This window comes from Taudactylus pleione, unplaced genomic scaffold (genome assembly GCF_031769625.1).
Source record: "Taudactylus pleione unplaced genomic scaffold, aTauple2 ptg001005l, whole genome shotgun sequence".
Lineage (NCBI taxonomy): Eukaryota > Metazoa > Chordata > Amphibia > Anura > Myobatrachidae > Taudactylus > Taudactylus pleione.
In genome coordinates this window covers 967398-988713 of record NW_028285406.1, presented here as the reverse complement: position 1 = coordinate 988713, position 21316 = coordinate 967398, and the positions used below count along the sequence as shown (strand labels likewise).

The following is a 21316-nucleotide window of genomic DNA, read 5'->3' as shown; positions in this document are numbered from 1 at the left end:
CTGACTTGGGAATTGCAGCCTTATTTATCAACGAGTTTTATCATAACCAACGAGTGATAAAACTAGCTGCGTATGATAAATGGTGCTCCAGCCAATCGGCTCCCAACTGTCATTTATAACACAGATGACAGTTAGGAGCTGATTGGCTGGAGCACCATTTATCATACGCAGGGATACTCGTGGATAAATGAGGGCCCTAGATCAGGGTTTCCCAAACTCAGCCCTTAGGGCCCCTTAACAGTCCAGATTTTAAGGCTATGCATGCTTGAGCATAGACCATTAAATATAACTGACTGAGGTACTAATTAGGCCACCTCTGCTTTAATCATGGAGATCCTTAAAACCTGGACTGTTAGAGACTGAAGTTTGGGAAGCATTGCGCTGAAGATGCCGGGAGAACTTTTAGGTGTTAAACTGTGAGCGTTTACCTTGGGTTTAATACGCCTCTTCATTCCTTGCAGGCCTGTTTTGGCTTGTCCTTTAGCCTGAGAGATAAAAGAAGGTAGATGTAGCCAGATTATGTGGACAAGTAGAGTCATTTGCCATTTGCAGCAGAAGCACTCTTACATATTTCAGCATGTTCCTGACTGTAGGGTGTGTCCGGTTCTTCATGTTATTGATCAGCGTTCCACCTCCTTTCTGGGTGAGGAATACAGGCAGACTCATGAGATTGTACGGTACATTACATACATGGGGAAGATTCTACATGTATAGGAGCATGAATAGAGGTGACACGTGAGTAAATATGTTGCTCGCTTCCCTCGATGCAAAATGAAAACCCTTCTATTAGTTCTTACTGGGGAACATAGGTGATTGGTAAAGGTTACGAGGCTAAAGGAAATTAATAACATAAAAAAAGAGAAAAGTAAAGAAACACCATTTGCCTATTTAATACATACATAGATCTGAGACTGAAAAGATGTAAAAACATATGGAAAGTATTTAAACGTATTTTTACTGAAAAAAACCCAAACTATTTTGATAGTTAAGCCCCTTAAATACAAAAAAACACTCTTTAATACAGTTTATATAATCTTTTTCAATGAAAGTAGCATAAAATATATTGTAAAATAACAAAGCACACAAAAATGATATAATATATGCACGACCAATGGGAATAAGCAGCTATCAGCGTCAGAGGTGAATCAGCAATCACAAAGGGCGAGCTGGTGCTGGCAACTAGCATAGTCACCTGTGCGCATATTTACATAAGCTATCTGGTACCCACAATTGACACACACAGCGTAAACTGGCACAAGTAACAAACAAAAAAGCATATGTCTGAATTCAGATTTGTGTGATACTAAACACCCATACACTCATACACCCCCACTCTCCTACTGTGTCTGTGTGTGATACCAACACTCATACACCCCCACTTTCCTAATGAGTCTGTGTGTGATCCCAACTCTCATACACCACCCCCCTCACTTTCCAGTGTGTGTGTGTGTAATTCCAACACTCATACACCCCCACTCTACTACTGTGTGTGATACCAGCACTTATACGGAATGGGATTGCCTAACCCTAACCTCCCCTCCTAGTATCTACACCCCCTTCCCCTAGCCTAGCACGCTAACCTTCTCCGGGGGGGGTCCCTAAACCTAACCCCCCCATCCCCATGCTCAGTGTTATACTTACTCGGCGGAGAACGATCGGGATGGCGGGGGTTCGGTCTTCCAGCGTTGGGATTAAGATAGGCATTGGCATATCAATGCCTATTTTAAGTCCCTTGTCGGGAAGCATTGCGTCCGCCGGTCTATTAACTACATCCCACCCATACACCCCCACTGTCCCATGTGCCTGTGTGTGATCCCAATACTAATACACCCCCACTCTCCTACTGTGTCTGTGTGTGATCCCAACACTAATACTCCCCCTACTCATCAGTCGTGATGGTGATCCCAGCCTGCGATGTCGGTCACAGTGCTTGGATCACAAATGCATCAAGAAGGTGTCTGCATTTGCATCTGAGATAGATGGATGTGCACAGCGGCTTGTGTGCGGCTCTGCAAATCCGTCCACCTCTGAATCAGGCCCAATGTCCGGAGACCCTGTCCAAGCAGCTTGGATTGTGTCCATGATACCTCCCAACTCTCCCGCTTCTGGCAGCATAGTTGTTGCTAGATAGATTGTTCTCCTTCAGGAAGCTGCACAATAAAGCATTTTGAAAGTGCTATACCATCTGGTGACTAGTGGGAATCTCCATATTTAATGTGGTCAGTGCCAGTTTCTTCCTATTCTAAAATGTGAGCAGCAAGTTCGGGGCAGGGCTTCATTACGCCTGTAGGATTGATTAAAGTGAGTGCAGATTAGGGAAGGACATCGGTTTCGGATGATTTAACACCATCAATGTTTTTCTTTTGATGGTAGTGGGTTCACCATTGGATGGTGGCTTTCCGATGGTAGCCGCCACTGAAAGATGTGGAAGCAATGGCCATCCGATGCTAAAATACAGCTGAATTCAGCTGTTTAACATCGCGACCGGCCGTGGGTTCCTATTGCACATGCTCAAACATGGGGTTTTTTTGCGCAAGCACAAAGCATCAGAATGTTTTTTGTTTTTTTTATCAAATTCTTTTGATCCAATGGTTAGTGACCGTGGCAAGTTTTCGATGACGGAAGCCCAGTCATCTTAAAATGGTGGGCTTCCGATGTCCATCCCAAATGCAGATTATGCAACGCCAGCGAAAAAATGCTTTGTACACCTGAAGCAGTGCATGCTGGGGGGGATCTGTCAGTATGAGGTGCAAAACCTGGGGAGAAAACTGCAAATTAACTTGATCCATTATTTACATTATCACCTCTCTCATAATACAACTAATAATTTATATATTTTTTTAATTATCATTATCGAGGATTTTGTCTTGGTAAGAATTCCAAAATGAATCAAATTTTATCCCAAGAAGTAACAAATTAAAATGTGAAATATTCCAATGGGATGACTATTTTTTTTTTTTGTTAGAGCTCCTTTACAATATATACTGTACAATAGTAGAGTAAACATGTACCCTTATGTGAAATAGGTACTAATGAATTTTCTGAAGAGCTCACAGAGCATGTGTATGGTAAATCTGTACCTATTATAGTGCAAGAACAATGCAGTGAAATTATTCCATTCATACCTCTGAATACATCTGTCCATGACACCCGCGGGTGCCGTTACTCAGATGAGAGCCAGTGATTTGGGAACAATTGCCATTTTTTTTTTTTTTTTTTTTTTTTTTAAAACCTTATGTACATACATAGGATCCTGGGCCTGATTCAGAGCCGGACGCTATTTGCGCACGCTCGTTCTGAAAAAGGGGCCGGATATTTAAATTGAGCGCTCGCTCTTTGCGGTCTGTTGACGCCTCTATGTCTGAGCGAGCGTCCGAAACATGCGCTCGCTATTTTGTAAAGACGCCCCTTGGCCGCTTGCATCATACGTCATCTCCGCTATTTATTAGATTAATCGAGTACATAGAAAGGAGTATGAACTGCTCGCAGTGCTTGTGGAAGGATTTTCCTACCGCTATCACTGCGAGCAGTTCAGGCTAAAAGACACCCAAGTGACGTGGTCGATGACGCTGCTTTGTTAATTATGCACACCCATTAAACACCCGTTTTGACTGTTTGGCACGCCTGCTTTCGGATCTCCACTCCCCGTTTTCAAGCACCTTCCCCTGTTACCACCCACAAACGCCTCATTCTGTCACTCAAATTAGCAGCCCCTCGCTGTTTTACGAGCGCAAGATTTCCGACCGCAATGACTGGTTGGTGCATGTGCATTACGACCCATATGCATGCGCAGATGTGCGAACATCGCTCGGAGCAAACGAGCGGCCGCTTACGAGCGGCTCTGAATCAGGCCCTCTGTTTCAAGAACATTTGTTACAACATAACTTTTTCTCTGCTGATCCCATCCCATTATTATTATTATTAGCATTTATTTAAAAGGCACCACAAATTTGCCCAGCACCGTACATAACAAAGTCCCATCCTCTTCATCCCTATAAATGATCACTGTCTTGTCTATATTATTGACTATATTACTTGTTTTGACTTATCAACACCCGAATTCTAATTAATACTCAAGGATAGGGAGCAAGTAAATATCTTAGGCACTACCAAGCCTCAATGAATTATAGCCTTATACAAAAGACTGGTTACATATGTATTGTGAATGGCTACAATTGTGAGCACTGCAACAATCACCCTAAATCAGTACAAGACAGCTTAACAAGAGATCGGGCTGCGCTAACTGAACGGCACTGTCCCAAGATGCAGCTGGAAGATGGGTCATTCCGCTGTGACAGAATAGCAACATCTGCAACCACAGTAACACTACAAATGGGCTAAGACTGAAATCAACAATGCACAATTTCTCTCAATATTGAAAGGCTTGGTGTATGTATGACTGATATTCACAGGGAAATAAAAGATTTAGCTTGAGAGCATAATATTAAAGCTGCACTGATCATGCTTCGATAAGCCAGTCCCTTCTTACCCCTCTGTATTCCCAGTCCTATCCAAACCTCACCACATGGCGGTATGAACTGACAGACGTCTTTCCTCCTTCTGATATTAATGGAGCAAAATGTTAATTTCATTACCCATGTTGCAAAGAAGTATTTAGTGGAATGGCAGAACAACTGTGAGCAATTGTATGAACGGAACATTGCACCTCTGCACAATGGCTGTTCTGTTGTGAAATGCGTGGGGTCTAAACATTTTTTGCTTTAGGGGACTAGGAATTGTTTGGTAGCGGTCCTCATGAAGTTGAATTGTATACTGGAATGTTGCACCTCTGCACAATAGCCTGTTCTGCTGTGAAATGCGTGGGTTCTATACAATTTCTATAGTATTTCCTGCTAGGGGACTAGGAATTGTTTGGGGTCAGTCCTCACGAAGTTGAACCACAATTGTATGACTGGAAAGTTGCACCTCTGCACACTGGCCTGTTCTGCTAAATGCGTGGGGATTTTACATTTTTCTAATATTTTCTTGTTAAGGGGACTAGGAATTGTTTGGGATCAGTCCTCACAAAGTTGAACCACAGTATGTTTGACCTTTAATTTGGTAGTACAATGTAAAACATTACTAATTTCCTTTACAATGTTGGTATATGATCCACATATTACCTTAAGGTTTTCCAGCCACATCTGATAAGATTTGGAAACTCCTGGGGGTGAACAAAAAAAAAAAAAAAAACCCATCAACAATACATTAAAGAACAGTACTTCAACGATAATATCATATGCTACAGTATTTTATTAGCAAGACAAGCTTGACAATAAGATACCTTACATTGCAATATTTTAGTTTTCTTTTCCTGGGCTTAAGGTTCTTAACTAAAAATGTAGAGTACACTTGATTAAATGGATATAATGTCACACTGGTAAATTAGGACTCTATCATTGTGTGCTGATATGACAGATTTTCTGTCACCAATTATTGCAGCAATAGGAACTGTTCCATCAGCTCATATTAGCAAATATATCACCGGGGTGACTGAGCGATGCTCAGCTCCCTGACGGTTTTATCTGACAGCGGTAAGAAGAGACTTCTGCGCTTATGGAGGTCACACTTAGAGGCTGATTCTGAGATGGGAGCAAGTAACGTTGTGCCTTGGTAAAACCATGCTGCACCACAGGTGGGGGGTAGTGTAGACCGTGCAGAGAGATTTAGACCTTTCTCAAAGGTCTAATTGCAGTATAAGAATATTGCTGTCCAGCATCTGGGCGAAAGCAGCCGGTATTTATCCTGCATGCAGACATAATAAGGGGTATATTTACTAAAGTGCAGGTTTTCGGAAGTGGATGTGTTGCCCATAGCATCCAATCAGATTGTACTTATCATTTATCTAGCACTTTCTAGAAGATATAGCTAGAATCTGATTGGTTGCTATGGGCAAAACCCGCACTGTGCTCCTAAATGTACATGCACCATTTGCATTTGGACAAACCATATTTTTAAATGTAAATTTATTTGTGTTTGTTTTTCCCTGTTTTGCTTTGTTCAGAATCAGCCCCATAATATGATCAGCAGACCGAGGCTTCTTAGCATTTGATTAAAATATATGTCCCACGGATAAATATACTACTAAAATTAGTATTCTTATTTTTTGGCTTATGATCATGATTCCACCAACATGGAGGGTGTAACAGCTTGCAGAGGATGTATAAAGGTTAGGGGGAGGCTTAGAGTTGGACAATAGGAAGAGGATTAGGGTTAGGCTGCGGGATGGGAGGATTAGGGTTAGACTGCGGGACGGAAGGGTTAGACTGCGGGATGGAAGGGTTAGGGTTAGACTGCGGAATCGTAGGGTTAGACTACGGGATGGAAGCATTATGGTTAGACTGCGGAATCGTAGGGTTAGACTGCGGGATGGAAGGGTTAGGGTTAGACTGCGGGATGGAAGGGTTAGACTGCGGGATGGAAGGGTTAGACTGCGGGATGGAAGCGTTAGGGTTAGACTGCGGAATCGTAGGGCTAGACTGCGGGATGGAAGCATTATGGTTAGATTGCGGAATCATAGGGTTAGACTGCGGGATGGAAGTGTTAGGGTTAGGCTGCGGGATGGAAGGGTTAGGCTGCAGGATGGAAAGGTTAGGGTTAGACTGCAGGATGGAAGGGTTAGGGTTAGACTGCAGGATGGAAGGATTAGGCTGCGGGATGGAAGGGTTAGGGTTAAGCTGCAGAATCAAAGGGTTAGACTGCGAGATGGAAGGGTTAGGGATAGACTGCGGGATGGAAGGGTTTGGCTGCGGGATGGAAGGGTTAGGGTTAGACTGTGGGATGGAAGGGTTAGGGTTAGACTGCAGGATTTAAGGGTTAGGGTTAGACTGCGGGATGGAATGGTTAGACTGCGGGATGGAAGGGTTAGGCTGCGGGATGGGAGGGTTAGGGTTAGACTGCAGAATGGAAGGATTAAGGTTAGACTGCGGGATGGAAGGGTTAGGGTTAGATTGCGGGATTTAAGGGTTAGGGTTAGACTGCGGGATGGAATGGTTAGACTGCGGGATGGAAGGGTTAGGCTGCGGGATGGGAGGGTTAGAGATAGACTGCAGAATGGAAGGGTTAGGGTTAGACTGCAGGACGGAAGGGTTATGGTTAGACTGCGGAATGGAAGGGTTAGACTGCGGAATGGAAGGGTTAAACTGCGGGATGGGAGGGTTAAACTGTGGGATGGGAGCGTTAGGGTTAAACTGCGGGATGGGAGGGTTAGGGTTAAACTGTGGGATGGGAGGGTTAGACTGCGGGATGGAAGGGTTAGACTGCGGAATGGTAGGGTTAGACTGCGGGATGGAAGGGTTAGACTGCGGGATGGAAGGGTTAGGGTTAGACTGCGGGATGGAAGGGTTAGGCTGCGGGATGGAATGGTTAAGGTTAGACTGCGGGATGGGAGGGTTAGACTGCGGGATGGAAGGGTTAGGGTTAGACTGCGGGATGGAAGGGTTAGACTGCGGGATGGAAGGGTTAGAGTTAGACTGCGGGATGGAAGGGTTAGGCTGCTGGATGGAATGGTTAGGGTTAGACTGCGGGATGGGAGGGTTAGGGTTAGACTGCGGGATGGAAGGGTTAGACTGCAGGATGGAAGGGTTAGGGTTAGACTGCAGGATGGAAGGGTTAGGGTTAGACTGCGGGATGGAAGGGTTAGACTGCAGGATGGAAGGGTTAGGGTTAGACTGCGGGATGGAAGGGTTAGGGTTACACTGCGGGATGGAAGGGTTAGGCTGCGGGATGGAAGGGTTAGGGTTAGGCTGCGGGATGGAAGGGTTAGGGTTAGACTGCGGAATCGAAGGGTTATGCTGCGGGATGGAAGGGTTTGGGTTAGACTGCGGGATGGAAGGGTTAGACTGCGAGATGGAAGGGTTAGGGTTAGGCTGAGGGATGGAAGGGTTATGCTGCGGGATGGAAGGGTTTGGGTTAGACTGCGGGATGGAAGGGTTAGGCTGCGGGATGGAATGGTTAAGGTTAGACTGCGGGATGGGAGGGTTAGACTGCAGGATGGAAGGGTTAGACTGCGGGATGGATGGGTTAGACTGCGGGATGGAAGGGTTAGAGTTAGACTGCGGGATGGAAGGGTTAGGCTGCTGGATGGAATGGTTAGGGTTAGACTGCGGGATGGGAGGGTTAGACTGCGGGATGGAAGGGTTAGGGTTAGACTGCGGGATGGAAGGGTTAGGCTGCGGGATGGAAGGGTTAGACTGCAGGATGGAAGGGTTAGGGTTAGACTGCGGGATGGAAGGGTTAGGGTTAGACTGCGGGATGGAAGGGTTAGGCTGCGGGATGGAAGGGTTAGGGTTAGGCTGCGGGATGGAAGGGTTAGGGTTAGACTGCGGAATTGAAGGGTTATGCTGCGGGATGGAAGGGGTAGGATTAGACTGCGGGATGGAAGGGTTAAACTGCAGGACGGAAGGGTTATGGTTAGACTGCGGAATGGAAGGGTTAGACTGCGGAATGGAATGGTTAAACTGCGGGATGGGAGGGTTAAACTGTGGGATGGGAGCGTTAGGGTTAAACTGCGGGATGGGAGGGTTAGGGTTAAACTGTGGGATGGGAGGGTTAGACTGCGGGATGGAAGGGTTAGACTGCGGAATGGTAGGGTTAGACTGCGGGATGGAAGGGTTAGACTGCGGGATGGAAGGGTTAGGGTTAGACTGCGGGATGGAAGGGTTAGGCTGCGGGATGGAATGGTTAAGGTTAGACTGCGGGATGGGAGGGTTAGACTGCGGGATGGAAGGGTTAGGGTTAGACTGCGGGATGGAAGGGTTAGACTGCGGGATGGAAGGGTTAGAGTTAGACTGCGGGATGGAAGGGTTAGGCTGCTGGATGGAATGGTTAGGGTTAGACTGCGGGATGGGAGGGTTAGGGTTAGACTGCGGGATGGAAGGGTTAGACTGCAGGATGGAAGGGTTAGGGTTAGACTGCAGGATGGAAGGGTTAGGGTTAGACTGCGGGATGGAAGGGTTAGGGTTAGACTGCGGGATGGAAGGGTTAGGGTTACACTGCGGGATGGAAGGGTTAGGCTGCGGGATGGAAGGGTTAGGGTTAGGCTGCGGGATGGAAGGGTTAGGGTTAGACTGCGGAATCGAAGGGTTATGCTGCGGGATGGAAGGGTTTGGGTTAGACTGCGGGATGGAAGGGTTAGACTGCGAGATGGAAGGGTTAGGGTTAGGCTGAGGGATGGAAGGGTTAGGGTTAGACTGCGGAATCGAAGGGTTATGCTGCGGGATGGAAGGGTTTGGGTTAGACTGCGGGATGGAAGGGTTAGGCTGCGGGATGGAATGGTTAAGGTTAGACTGCGGGATGGGAGGGTTAGGGTTAGACTGCGGGATGGAAGGGTTAGACTGCGGGATGGATGGGTTAGACTGCGGGATGGAAGGGTTAGAGTTAGACTGCGGGATGGAAGGGTTAGGCTGCTGGATGGAATGGTTAGGGTTAGACTGCGGGATGGGAGGGTTAGACTGCGGGATGGAAGGGTTAGGGTTAGACTGCGGGATGGAAGGGTTAGGCTGCGGGATGGAAGGGTTAGACTGCAGGATGGAAGGGTTAGGGTTAGACTGCGGGATGGAAGGGTTAGGGTTAGACTGCGGGATGGAAGGGTTAGGCTGCGGGATGGAAGGGTTAGGGTTAGGCTGCGGGATGGAAGGGTTAGGGTTAGACTGCGGAATTGAAGGGTTATGCTGCGGGATGGAAGGGGTAGGATTAGACTGCGGGATGGAAGGGTTAAACTGCGGGATGGAAGGGTTAGAGTGCGGGAGTTGTGGGTTAGGGGGAGGGGAAGTGTTAGGGTAAGGGTTATAATACTTACAGAAATCTGTGGGAATTCTGACTGTCAGGATACCGCTGTCAGTATTCTGACCTCCCCACCAGGATCCTGTACCCAACCCGCTGGCAGGTATAGGCGTATATTTAATGGGTGTAGGGTTTGTGGTGCACACGGGCCCCTGGGTCTATGGCATACTTGCCGCCATAAATTGTCCAGTAATATTCTGCCCACTTCTCTAGGAAGTGGGCAGAATGCGGGAGAAGTGCAGGGGGGGTTAGCCGAAAAATCGTGAGCCTCTCGCGACTTCCAGGAGGGTAGCCATGTATGGCCTACTTTTGAAAAAGCATTTCAGGGAGATTGTGAAAGCACCATCTATGGCCCTCATTCAGAGCCGTACGCTCTGAGCAGAGCGCACGCTCTGAATGAGGGCCGGGCTCCATGAAAATGGAGCGTCCTCCTGGACGCTCGTATAGCTGTGGGTCACCACCCACAGGCTATACGAGCGTGCATTTTGATGGCCGCGATGGTCGTGACCATCGCGACCATCGAAATTGCGAGCCGGAGCCTGCGGTTGAGGTTTTCAACCGCAAGCTCCGGAGTGATTTTGGCTCTATCAGAGCCAAAATCACTCCCACTGACATCACTAGTGATGTCAGTGGGCCGGCTTTTGACGGGAGGCGTTCCCGTGGGAACGCCCCCGTCAGGGAGGCACGCCCCCGGAACGCCTACCAAAGGGGGCGTGCTGTCAATCAACATTCACAGCACGCCCCCTTTGATCGGACACAACGAGCGAAGGACTTTCCCTCCGTCGTGCGCATGCTCAGTGCAGACCATCGACCCACTTGCGAGCGTACAGCCGCTCGCGAGTGGGTCTGAATCAGGCCCATTGTGCCTTATGACCAATGCAGGGAAATGGCACTGATGATCCCATTTGAATGTATATAATATCTCTGGTTTATCTGCTGGCTGTAATTATACATAACACAAAAAATACAAATGACACAAACAGCAAACAGGATAATATGGAGTAATGGACTGTAGGCCAAGTGACCGTGAGATTGTGCCTATAATCCCTGAGGGTTCCCATGTGCAGACCCAGTACCTGATAGACCACAGTTGGTAACTTCCTGCTCAAATACATCTGAGAATTCCTCCCCGGAATTCAGCTTCTCCAGCCGACAGTCTATGAACTGAGAGGGAAATGTATGATGTTAGTGGCATTCCTTGCTGTAATAGACCTCTAGGATGAGTTCCTTAAGTATAACGTTGACCTAAACTGCGCAAGCAGCCATTTTGTTGGCATGCAGCCTATTATGGCCCCGGAAACTAGTGACTGTGTGGATAACAACACAGTGATAATTGTCTTGCGGTGATGTGCGGTCAGGTGAGGCAGTTTTGCAGAGCCTTTCCTGTCATACTTAGGTATACTCTATTTTTTCTTATCATTTTTATAGTGAAAACTATGGAGTAAAAAGTCTATGGCAGGTGAGGCACTGCCTTTCCTGTCAATATTTTCTGCACATCCCTGATAAAAACTCTACTATACACTGCTGCACCTTTGTATAATGCCCACATGAACCCTGTGGTCTATATCATACTTGCCGACATTCAGCTCCCTCCTTCCGGGAGGGAGCTGAATGCCTGCATTCTGTGGGGGGCGTGGCCGGGCTATGATGCCGTTTTGGGGGCGGAGCCGGGTCGTGACCGCATGATCGCGTCATCGTGGCCCCGCCCCCTCTTCACAATGACGGAAAAAAGGCATTGTGAAGCAGGGGGTGGAGCCACGATGACGCGATTCAACGCGAATCGCGTCATCGGGCCCCCCGGCAGCGGGGGTTTTTACTAGTTGTCTGGGGGGGTAGGCGGCAGCCGGGAGGCTTGCCTGCCTTTCCGGGGGGTCGGGAGCTGCACCCGATATTCGGTAGGCTCCCGACCAAATCGGGAGGGTAGGCAAGCCTGGTCTATATATGTACAGTATGTGTAAATCTGGCTCTGATACTAGCCAGTGCCTCCCCAGCCACTCACCTCACCACACGTCACTGCTGTCTTGTCATATGTGTTGGATACAATTTTAAGTCTATGTATGACTATCGCATAGGACCACTTCTCTGTGACTGTATACAGGATGCAATTCTCAGTATGTGTTCCTATGGGCTAAACGGAAGCCGGCTGCAGTTACACCCACATTGCTGTCCCAGAGACGTATGTGGATATTGCCCGTATGCTGAGTTGTACGCGTCTATGCGACCCTCTTACACTTCGCTCCATAGCCGTCATCGTTATCAGGGCGCACTTGCCCGACCCTTGGTGCAAGAGGTATGTCTGAAAAACAGGTGTATGTGCGCGTACACACAACTCTGATAGGTCACAATACTGCCGACATGCCCTAAACACCCCCTGGTAACACACAACAGAATTGGACGCAGGAAGTGTGACTCTTAGTAGGCGTTCCTGGCAGGTAACAGGCGGGAGGCTAGGCAGACGCAGGCCGCTGACAGCAGCTGCGTTTAAAGATTCAGAATCGCTGACACAGGGCGCCACAATCAGACGGAGAAGCTGCGTCTGCCATAGGGCTGGTGCGAGTTTCAGAGACGCACCCGAAGAGGCACTGATGGCGCACCAAGTCCGATTTGCTCCGTTGCAATGTGGGCGTCTCACTGTGAGCAGAATCGGCCGTGGCATTAGCATAAAGATGCAGGTGCGGGTGTAACCAGAGAGGTGTCCGTGTCTGCGTTACACCTCGGAATCAGCCCCTATGGATGCTACAATTCCTAAGCAAACTTTATTCTGAAGTAAAGAGAACATCATTCCCTCATTTATGATTTCTTCTTCTTTTTCTTTCTTTTTCTTCTCTTTTTTTCTTCTTTTTCTTCTTCTTTCTTTATTCTTTTTTTTTCTTCTTTCTTCTTTCTTCTTTCTTCTTTCTTTTTTTCTTCTTTCTTTTTTTCTTCTTTCTTTTTTTCTTCTTTCTTCTTTCTTCTTTCTTCTTTCTTCTTTCTTTTTTCTTCTTTCTTTTTTTCTTCTTTCTTTTTTCTTCTTTTTTTGTTCCTTTTCTTTTTTTTTTTTCTTCTTTTTTCCTTCAGTTGAATAGTGGAACCATCCACTATTAGCAGCTGCTGGTTACTAATTATCTCAGGTCTCTTCAGGCCAAGGTTCATACTATAGATTCCTTTAAAAACAGCCTATTCTTGAGCCTTTTGTAAGTTTATTTTGGTTGTATTCTTCCTGCAGTTTTCAGAATCCCTTACAGTATGAGAGAGCAATATTATGACTGCATAGTCACGTTACGTCTAGGTGTATAGTTGTCTCTGTCTAAATATAGCGACACTTAGCTGAAGCTACTGAGAAGCAGCATTTCCATGCAAATACTGAAATGATGGGCAGCAATTGTCCGCCTTTGTTTTATCACTGTTTTGGTGATTTCTTAACTTAGGCCCTCATTCACAGCCGTACGCTCTGAGCAGAGCGCACGCTCTGAATGAGGGCCGGGCTCCATTTTCATGGAGCGTCCTCCTGGACGCTCGTATAGCTGTGGGTCACCACCCACAGGCTATACGAGCGTGCTTTTTGATGGCCGCGATGGTCGTGACCATCGCGACCATCGAAATTGCGAGCCGGAGCCTGCGGTTGAGGTTTTCAACCGCAAGCTCCGGAGTGATTTTGGCTCTATCAGAGCCAAAATCACTCCCACTGACATCACTAGTGATGTCAGTGGGCCGGCTTCTGACGGGAGGCGTTCCCGTGGGAACGCCCCCGTCAGGGAGGCACGCCCCCGGCACGCCCACCAAAGGGGGCGTGCTGTCAATCAACATTGACAGCACGCCCCCTTTGATCGGACACAACGAGCGAAGGACTTTCCTTCGCTCGTCGCGTCTGGCGCATGCGCACAACAGAGCTCCCTCCCGCTCGCGAGTGGGTCTGAATCAGGCCCTTAGTTCTCTAAGGCCATTCTTATAAAAGGAGAACCCAGTCCAAATTCCTCAAAACTAACATAACATTGCAGAGCTATATAGTTAGATGCCATGAAATGACATATAATGAGCTGTCAGGAGATTGCCTACACCAGTGATTCCCAAACTGGGTGCCATGAGATAGTTGCAGGGATGCCAAGGGTTGATGGTTTTTTTCCCAAAATTCTCAATAAGAAACTTTTGGCCTAGGGGTGCACTCTAAGGTGCCACGATCCAAGAAAGTTTGGTAATCACTGGCCAACACTGAGATTGACCTATGAACCGTAAAAAGTGGAGATGCTGGGTTTCGTTTGCATGTTTGTATACTTGTCACCCCGTGTATTTCACTGCCACCGTAATATCAATCTGTATCTAGACCTGCAGATTTTTGAATACACCTTAAAAATGGGGTTTGAGCGATAAAAATGTAACATCAAAGTCCAATCAACTTCCTATTTAGGGCCTCCATACATTAATTTAATCCCCCCCCCCCCCCCCCCAGGATGCTGCCTGAATTAGGGCCATATTCAATTTTAAGCGAAAAGTCAGAAGTCAGACATTTTTCGCCATCATCGCTGTTTTAGCAGGGGATAAAGTATCGGGCTCGTGCCCGCTTATCCCCGTATTCAATTAGGAATCAGCAAAAACGGGACCCGGCGGTAAGGTAAGTGTCGAAAAGTCCATCAGTTTTGGGGAAATCAGCCTGTCAACCCCCAAAAGATGGTCTGACATGGGGGATTTCTATGGGTACTCCCGATTTGGCTTGCTGAAGGTAATTGGGGTTTTTAAATAGCCGCAGCAGGTGCATAAATGCGTCTTTGAAGAAGTGGTGAAGAATAGCATTTAGCTTTATTTTTTTGAAAAAATAACTAGTCCCATCAAATTTGGGGTACATGAAAATGGGTGTAAGCATATTTTTAAGTCCCTCAAATTATTTTTAAAAATTCTTCAAAAATCCACCTGCCGCATACTTGGGAACCCCGCCGGAGTCGATTTCGCTAGTTTAGAAGTTTGTCCCCCATTTCTTTTTAATCGCCCCCAAAATGAAAGTACCCTTTTTGGGGTGTCCAGAGGAAATTCTTAAAAATTTTTTGACACAGAATCCCTTTGGGGGACATTCCAAGGGGTGCAAGCTACTTTTTTTTAAGTCTGCACCCCAAAACCCCAATTCTGCACTTTTTTTCGCCACCTATTCAGTGGTGAAAACTTATCCCCGTTTTTTTAACAAAGACTTTTCGCACCTGCAAAAAGTCTTTGAAATTGAATATGGTGGTAAGTGATACTGGTGAAAATTACGTCATCGCCGATAACTGACTTTTCACCTCTAATTGAATATGGTCCTTAGTCTCAGTAATTAATAACAAGATACCAAGAGTGAGGGGACCCAACATCTTTATTGCAAGTATCAATTTGATGTATTTTGTACTTGTTACATTGGTGAAAATGCAAATGACAAGTGCAAAAGGCATTACAATTATAGGTGTGATCGCCTGGGATTAAAATTGAAGTCCTTTGGTGGGTATATGTAGTCATTAGATGAACATTATGAATGTTGTCAGTCACAATTTTGACAGCACGTCAGTGTCAGAGTTAGGCTAGGGTTGGGCACTAACACTAAAAATGCTATGTTGACATGCCGACTGTCAGCATGCATAATACCGAGATTACCACCATGTCGACATTGCACATATCACACCCCTTTTGGTGGGAAGAAGAAGGGTGTGCGCCAAAGCACGATGCAGAGAGTGCCCCAAGAAAAAAATGTGCCCCCTCCTTTATCTACTGTGTGTCATCCCCAAAGACATCATGTTTTTAGTGTCGGAAGGTGGTATATCCGATCTACTCACTCTAGGAGCTGCTGCTAAGCATTACACTCTTGTAGATGCCACCATCTTAACCAGCAAATGTGACTTCCCAACAGAGCCTGTGAGCTGCAGCAGTGCTAGGAAAGAGTGTTGGTCATTTTAGCCAGCGACTGCTTCAATGTCATGTCCACCCGTTTGCTCTGTTCCCCACAGACCTGTGTGAAGAGCTGGAGATGCACTGCGTTCTGCAGGAAGTTCCTCATCGAGCTACACTTGTGCTTCAGGAAGGTCTCCTGGCAGAAAGAAAGTGGTTCCCCCTGTGTGGACAAGAACCATAGCAGACAGTGAGACGTCTGTTGGAGGACCCTGTTCATTGGGCTACAGAGCAGAGGACTAGAGGCACCAGAAGGAGCACAGTTATTGACCACACTCAGACCTTCCATGACCTGTTTCTTAGTGTTACCATTGCTGTATACAAGTTAACTTGCCAGGGCTACAAAGGAATGGCTGCTGTTAGTACAGGCCTTGCCAACCTGTTGCTCTCCAGGTGTTGTGAAACTACAAGTCCCAGCATGCCTTTGCCACAGTTTTGCTATTAGGGAATGCTAAAATTGTGGCTGGGCTTACTGGGACTTGTAGTTTCAAAACAGCTGGAGAAGCCACTGGTTAGTGTTAGTTGAAAGGACATAGACAGCCAGCAAATGAGTGCTACCTTCATCCATCCATCCAGCATTATGCCATGTGTATGGTTGACCATGAAGCAATTTAATGCAGACAGATTGGTTGGGATATAGGCAATTGCAGCAGACCCAAAGGAAGGGTCATTATATTAATAAGTAAGGAGTGTGGCACTGAAATTAGGTACACATCTCTGTGGTAAAATATGATGTTATCATATATTCCCTGTATAGCACAAGGGGTAACTGAAATGCTCATTGTCCAACAGAGGGCAATAATATATGTTATCTATAGACTGCAATGGATGAGTGCCCTCTGGTGGTGACATTATAATGAAAAGTTGCTGTATGCTATCATTTGAATAAAATATCTCACATACAGAACATAGCAAACAGGCATAACATATCACTTACAGATATCACTGCTGCAGAGTTTAGCATATTTATCAAAGGCCAGAGTAATATATAAATGTGATAAGGAGTACACTGATTCCGGACTGAGAAGCGATGTAATTTCATGTAACGATAGCACCACATACCGGAGTACAGATGAGGGCATCCCTGTAGCTGCCAAACAGCAGAGCCTGGGCACCAAGGAATGCATAAGACACCCTGTCACCCATGAATGCTGACTGTTTTGTCAGACGCAGCTTCAGTAGGGAGACCTGGGGAGAAGGAGGATATAACATTGAGTCACTATTAACACCTGGAACTGATACTATACACTAAGGAGCAGCGATAGGGAGATCTGGGGAGGAGGAGGAGGATGTCTGTGTGTCAGTATAGAGAGACATTGTATCACAGTGTTACATGGAGTCACATTATACACCTGGTACTATACACTAAGGAGCAGTGATGAGGAGACCTGGGGAGGAGGAGGAGGATGTCTGTGTGTCAGTATAGAGAGACATTATATCACAGTGTTACATGGGGTCACATTATACACCTGGTACTATACACTAAGGAGCAGTGATGGGGAGATCTGGGGAGGAGGAGGAGGAGGATGTCTGTGTGTCAGTATAGAGAGACATTGTATCACAGTGTTACATGGGTCACATTATACACCTGGTACTATACACTAAGGAGCAGTGATGGGGAGATCTGGGGAGGAGGAGGAGGATGTCTGTGTGTCAGTATAGAGAGACATTGTATCACAGTGTTACATGGAGTCACATTATACACCTGGTACTATACACTAAGGAGCAGTGATGAGGAGATCTGGGGAGGAGGAGGATGTCTGTGTGTCAGTATAGAGAGACATTGTATCACAGTGTTACATGGGGTCACATTATACACCTGGTTCTATACACTAAGGAGCAGTGATGGGGAGATCTGGGGAGGAGGAGGAGGATGTCTGTGTGTCAGTACAGAGAGACATTATATCACAGTGTTACATGGGTCACATTATACACCTGGTACTATACACTAAGGAGCAGTGATGGGGAGATCTGGGGAGGAGGAGGAGGATGTCTGTGTGTCAGTATAGAGAGACATTATATCACAGTGTTACATGGGGTCACATTATACACCTGGTACTATACACTAAGGAGCAGTGATGGGGAGATCTGGGGAGGAGGAGGAGGATGTCTGTGTGTCAGTATAGAGAGACATTATATCACAGTGTTACATGGGGTCACATTATACACCTGGTTCTATACATTAAGGAGCAGTGATGGGGAGATCTGGGCAGGAGGAGGAGGATGTCTGTGTGTCAGTATAGAGAGACATTGTATCACAGTGTTACATGGGGTCACATTATACACCTGGTTCTATACACTAAGGAGCAGTGATGGGGAGATCTGGGGAGGAGGAGGAGGAGGATGTCTGTGTGTCAGTATAGAGAGACATTATATCACAGTGTTACATGGGGTCACATTATACACCTGGTACTATACACTAAGGAGCAGTGATGGGGAGATCTGGGGAGGAGGAGGAGGATGTCTGTGTGTCAGTATAGAGAGACATTATATCACAGTGTTACATGGGGTCACATTATACACCTGATACTATACACTAAGGAGCAGTGATGGGGAGATCTGTGGAGGAGTAGGAGGATGTCTGTGTGTCAGTATAGAGAGACATTGTATCACAGTGTTACATGGAGTCACATTATACACCTGGTACTATACACTAAGGAGCAGTGATGAGGAGATCTGGGGAGGAGGAGGAGGATGTCTGTGTGTCAGTACAGAGAGACATTATATCACAGTGTTACATTGAGTCACATTGTACACCTGGTACTATACACTAAGGAGCAGTGATGGGGAGATCTGGGGAGGAGGAGGAGGATGTCTGTGTGTCAGTACAGAGAGACATTATATCACAGTGTTACATGGAGTCACATTATACACCTGGTACTATACACTAAGGAGCAGTGATGGGGAGATCTGGGGAGGAGGAGGAGGAGGATGTCTGTGTGTCAGTATAGAGAGACATTGTATCACAGTGTTACATGAGGTCACATTATACACCTGGTACTATACACTAAGGAGCAGTGATGGGGAGATCTGGGGAGGAGGAGGATGTCTGTGTGTCAGTATAGAGAGACATTGTATCACAGTGTTACATGGGGGTCACATTATACACCTGGTACTATACACTAAGGAGCAGTGATGGGGAGATCTGGGGAGGAGGAGGAGGATGTCTGTGTGTCAGTATAGAGAGACATTATATCACAGTGTTACATGGGGTCACATTATACACCTGGTACTATACACTAAGGAGCAGTGATGGGGAGATCTGGGGAGGAGGAGGAGGAGGATGTCTGTCAGTATAGAGATACATTGTATCACAGTGTTACATGGGGTCACATTATACACCTGGTACTATACACTAAGGAGCAGTGATGGGGAGATCTGGGGAGGAGGAGGATGTCTGTGTGTCAGTATAGAGAGACATTGTATCACAGTGTTACATGGGGTCACATTATACACCTGGTACTATACACTAAGGAGCAGTGATGGGAAGATCTGGGGAGGAGGAGGATGTCTGTGTGTCAGTATAGAGAGACATTGTATCACAGTGTTACATGGGGGTCACATTATACACCTGGTACTATACACTAAGGAGCAGTGATGGGGAGATCTGGGGAGGAGGAGGAGGAGGAGGAAGTCTGTGTGTCAGTATAGAGAGACATTGTATCACAGTGTTACATGGAGTCACATTATACACCTGGTACTATACACTAAGGAGCAGTGATGAGGAGATCTGGGGAGGAGGAGGAGGATGTCTGTGTGTCAGTATAGAGAGACATTGTATCACAGTGTTACATGGGGTCACATTATGCACCTGGTACTATACACTAAGGAGCAGTGATGGGGAGATCTGAGGGGGAGGGGGAGGAGGAGGAGGATGTCTGTGTGTCAGTATAGAGAGACATTGTATCACAGTGTTACATGGAGTCACATTATACACCTGGTACTATACACTAAGGAGCAGTGATGGGGAGATCTGGGGAGGAGGAGGATGTCTGTGTGTCAGTATAGAGAGACATTGTATCACAGTGTTACATGAGGTCACATTATACACCTGGTACTATACACTAAGGAGCAGTGATGGGGAGATCTGGGGAGGAGGAGGAGGAGGATGTCTGTGTGTCAGTATAGAGAGACATTGTATCACAGTGTTACATGGGGTCACATTATACACCTGGTACTATACACTAAGGAGCAGTGATGGGGAGATCTGGGGAGGAGGAGGATGTCTGTCAGTATAGAGATACATTGTATCACAGTGTTACATGGGGTCACATTATACACCTCGTACTATACACTAAGGAGCAGTGATGAGGAGACCTGGGGAGGAGGAGGAGGATGTCTGTGTGTCAGTATAGAGAGACATTGTATCACAGTGTTACATGGGGTCACATTATACACCTGGTACTATACACTAAGGAGCAGTGATGAGGAGACCTGGGGAGGAGGAGGAGGATGTCTGTGTGTCAGTATAGAGAGACTTTGGACCTCATTCAGAGTCGGTCGTTGAGGCCGCACGGTCGTACACAAACGATGTTCGCTAAACTGCACATGCGTAAAGTTCGCAATGCGCGTGCGCAAACTAGCTGTTACGATCAGAAATTTCTCTCTCCTTGAACACAGCCAGGTCGTTAGTTTGAGTGACAGAATGAACCGTTTGTGGGTCGTAACAGGGCAAGGTGCTTGAAAACGGGGGAGTGGAGATCCGAATGCAGGCGTGCCTAATTATGCGAATGGCGTTTAATGGGAGTGCATAATTAACAAAGTAGTGTCATGGCACATGTGACATGGGAGGTTTGAACACTGACTTGATCGTAGTGCTTAAGAGATGGTATGGTCAACCTTAAGCTCTACGACCAGCTCCGATGGTTCCCGATGGTCGCGATTAATCCTTATATCCCAGGAGATGACGTGTGTAGTGAACGAGAAGGTTGCGTGATGTAGTCTTACGACCGCTTCATACCCTCGGTCGTTCAGCTAACGATCTCATCTTAGGACCGCAACTTGTGATCGCTTAATTTGCATATCCGGCCCCTTTCCCCTACGACCGTGCGGCCGCAACGACCGACTCTGAATGAGGTCCATTGTAACAGTATAGAGAGACATTATATCACAGTGTTACATCGGGTCACATTATACACCTGGTACTATACACTAAGGAGCAGTGATGGGGAGATCTGCGGAGGAGGAGGATGTCTGTGTGTCAGTATAGAGAGACATTATATCACAGTGTTACATGGGGTCACATTATACACCTAGGGCCTGATTCAGAGTTCTCCACTATTGCACTGTCGCAGGGAAGTGCATGGGAGCGTCTGTGCAGCGCCGTACAGCTAATATGCTAATGCAGCTAGAGGCACCTGGTGTAATCCTCCTAAGAAGTCGCAGAGGGAGACCTGCACTTGCTCAGTACAGATCCTGTGGAAAGCGTCATGTTGGAGGACTGGACAGGACATCTAGGGGCATTAGGCTGTAATCTGATGGGCAGGAGCTTATATATTACTATGGAAGTTCCAGTCATTCTCACCACATGTGGGGGCAGATTTTCCAGGTCTTGAAATGGAGTCTCCAGGTTGTTTGTGTCCATGTCGATTACCACAACGTCGTCCAGGGCTCCAACATTGACTTGCTGTAGTAGAGGAGAGACAGGTCA

The 21316-nt window shown here is 46.8% G+C and overlaps 1 protein-coding gene across 1 annotated transcript in view; it reads right to left on the bottom strand.

Moving 5' to 3' along the window:
* Nucleotides 1-21316, bottom strand: part of LOC148454327 (DENN domain-containing protein 1B-like) — an 87446-nt gene that overhangs the window by 17228 nt on the left and 48902 nt on the right. Inside the window, exons 12-18 of the mRNA XM_088461033.1 lie at nt 21191-21292; nt 16729-16854; nt 15728-15829; nt 10860-10947; nt 5124-5164; nt 568-639; nt 429-485 (exon numbers count right to left, since the gene is read on the bottom strand). Of these exons, the coding sequence (XP_088317159.1) occupies nt 429-485; nt 568-639; nt 5124-5164; nt 10860-10947; nt 15728-15829; nt 16729-16854; nt 21191-21292 (588 nt within the window). The remainder of the gene's footprint in view (nt 1-428; nt 486-567; nt 640-5123; nt 5165-10859; nt 10948-15727; nt 15830-16728; nt 16855-21190; nt 21293-21316) is intronic.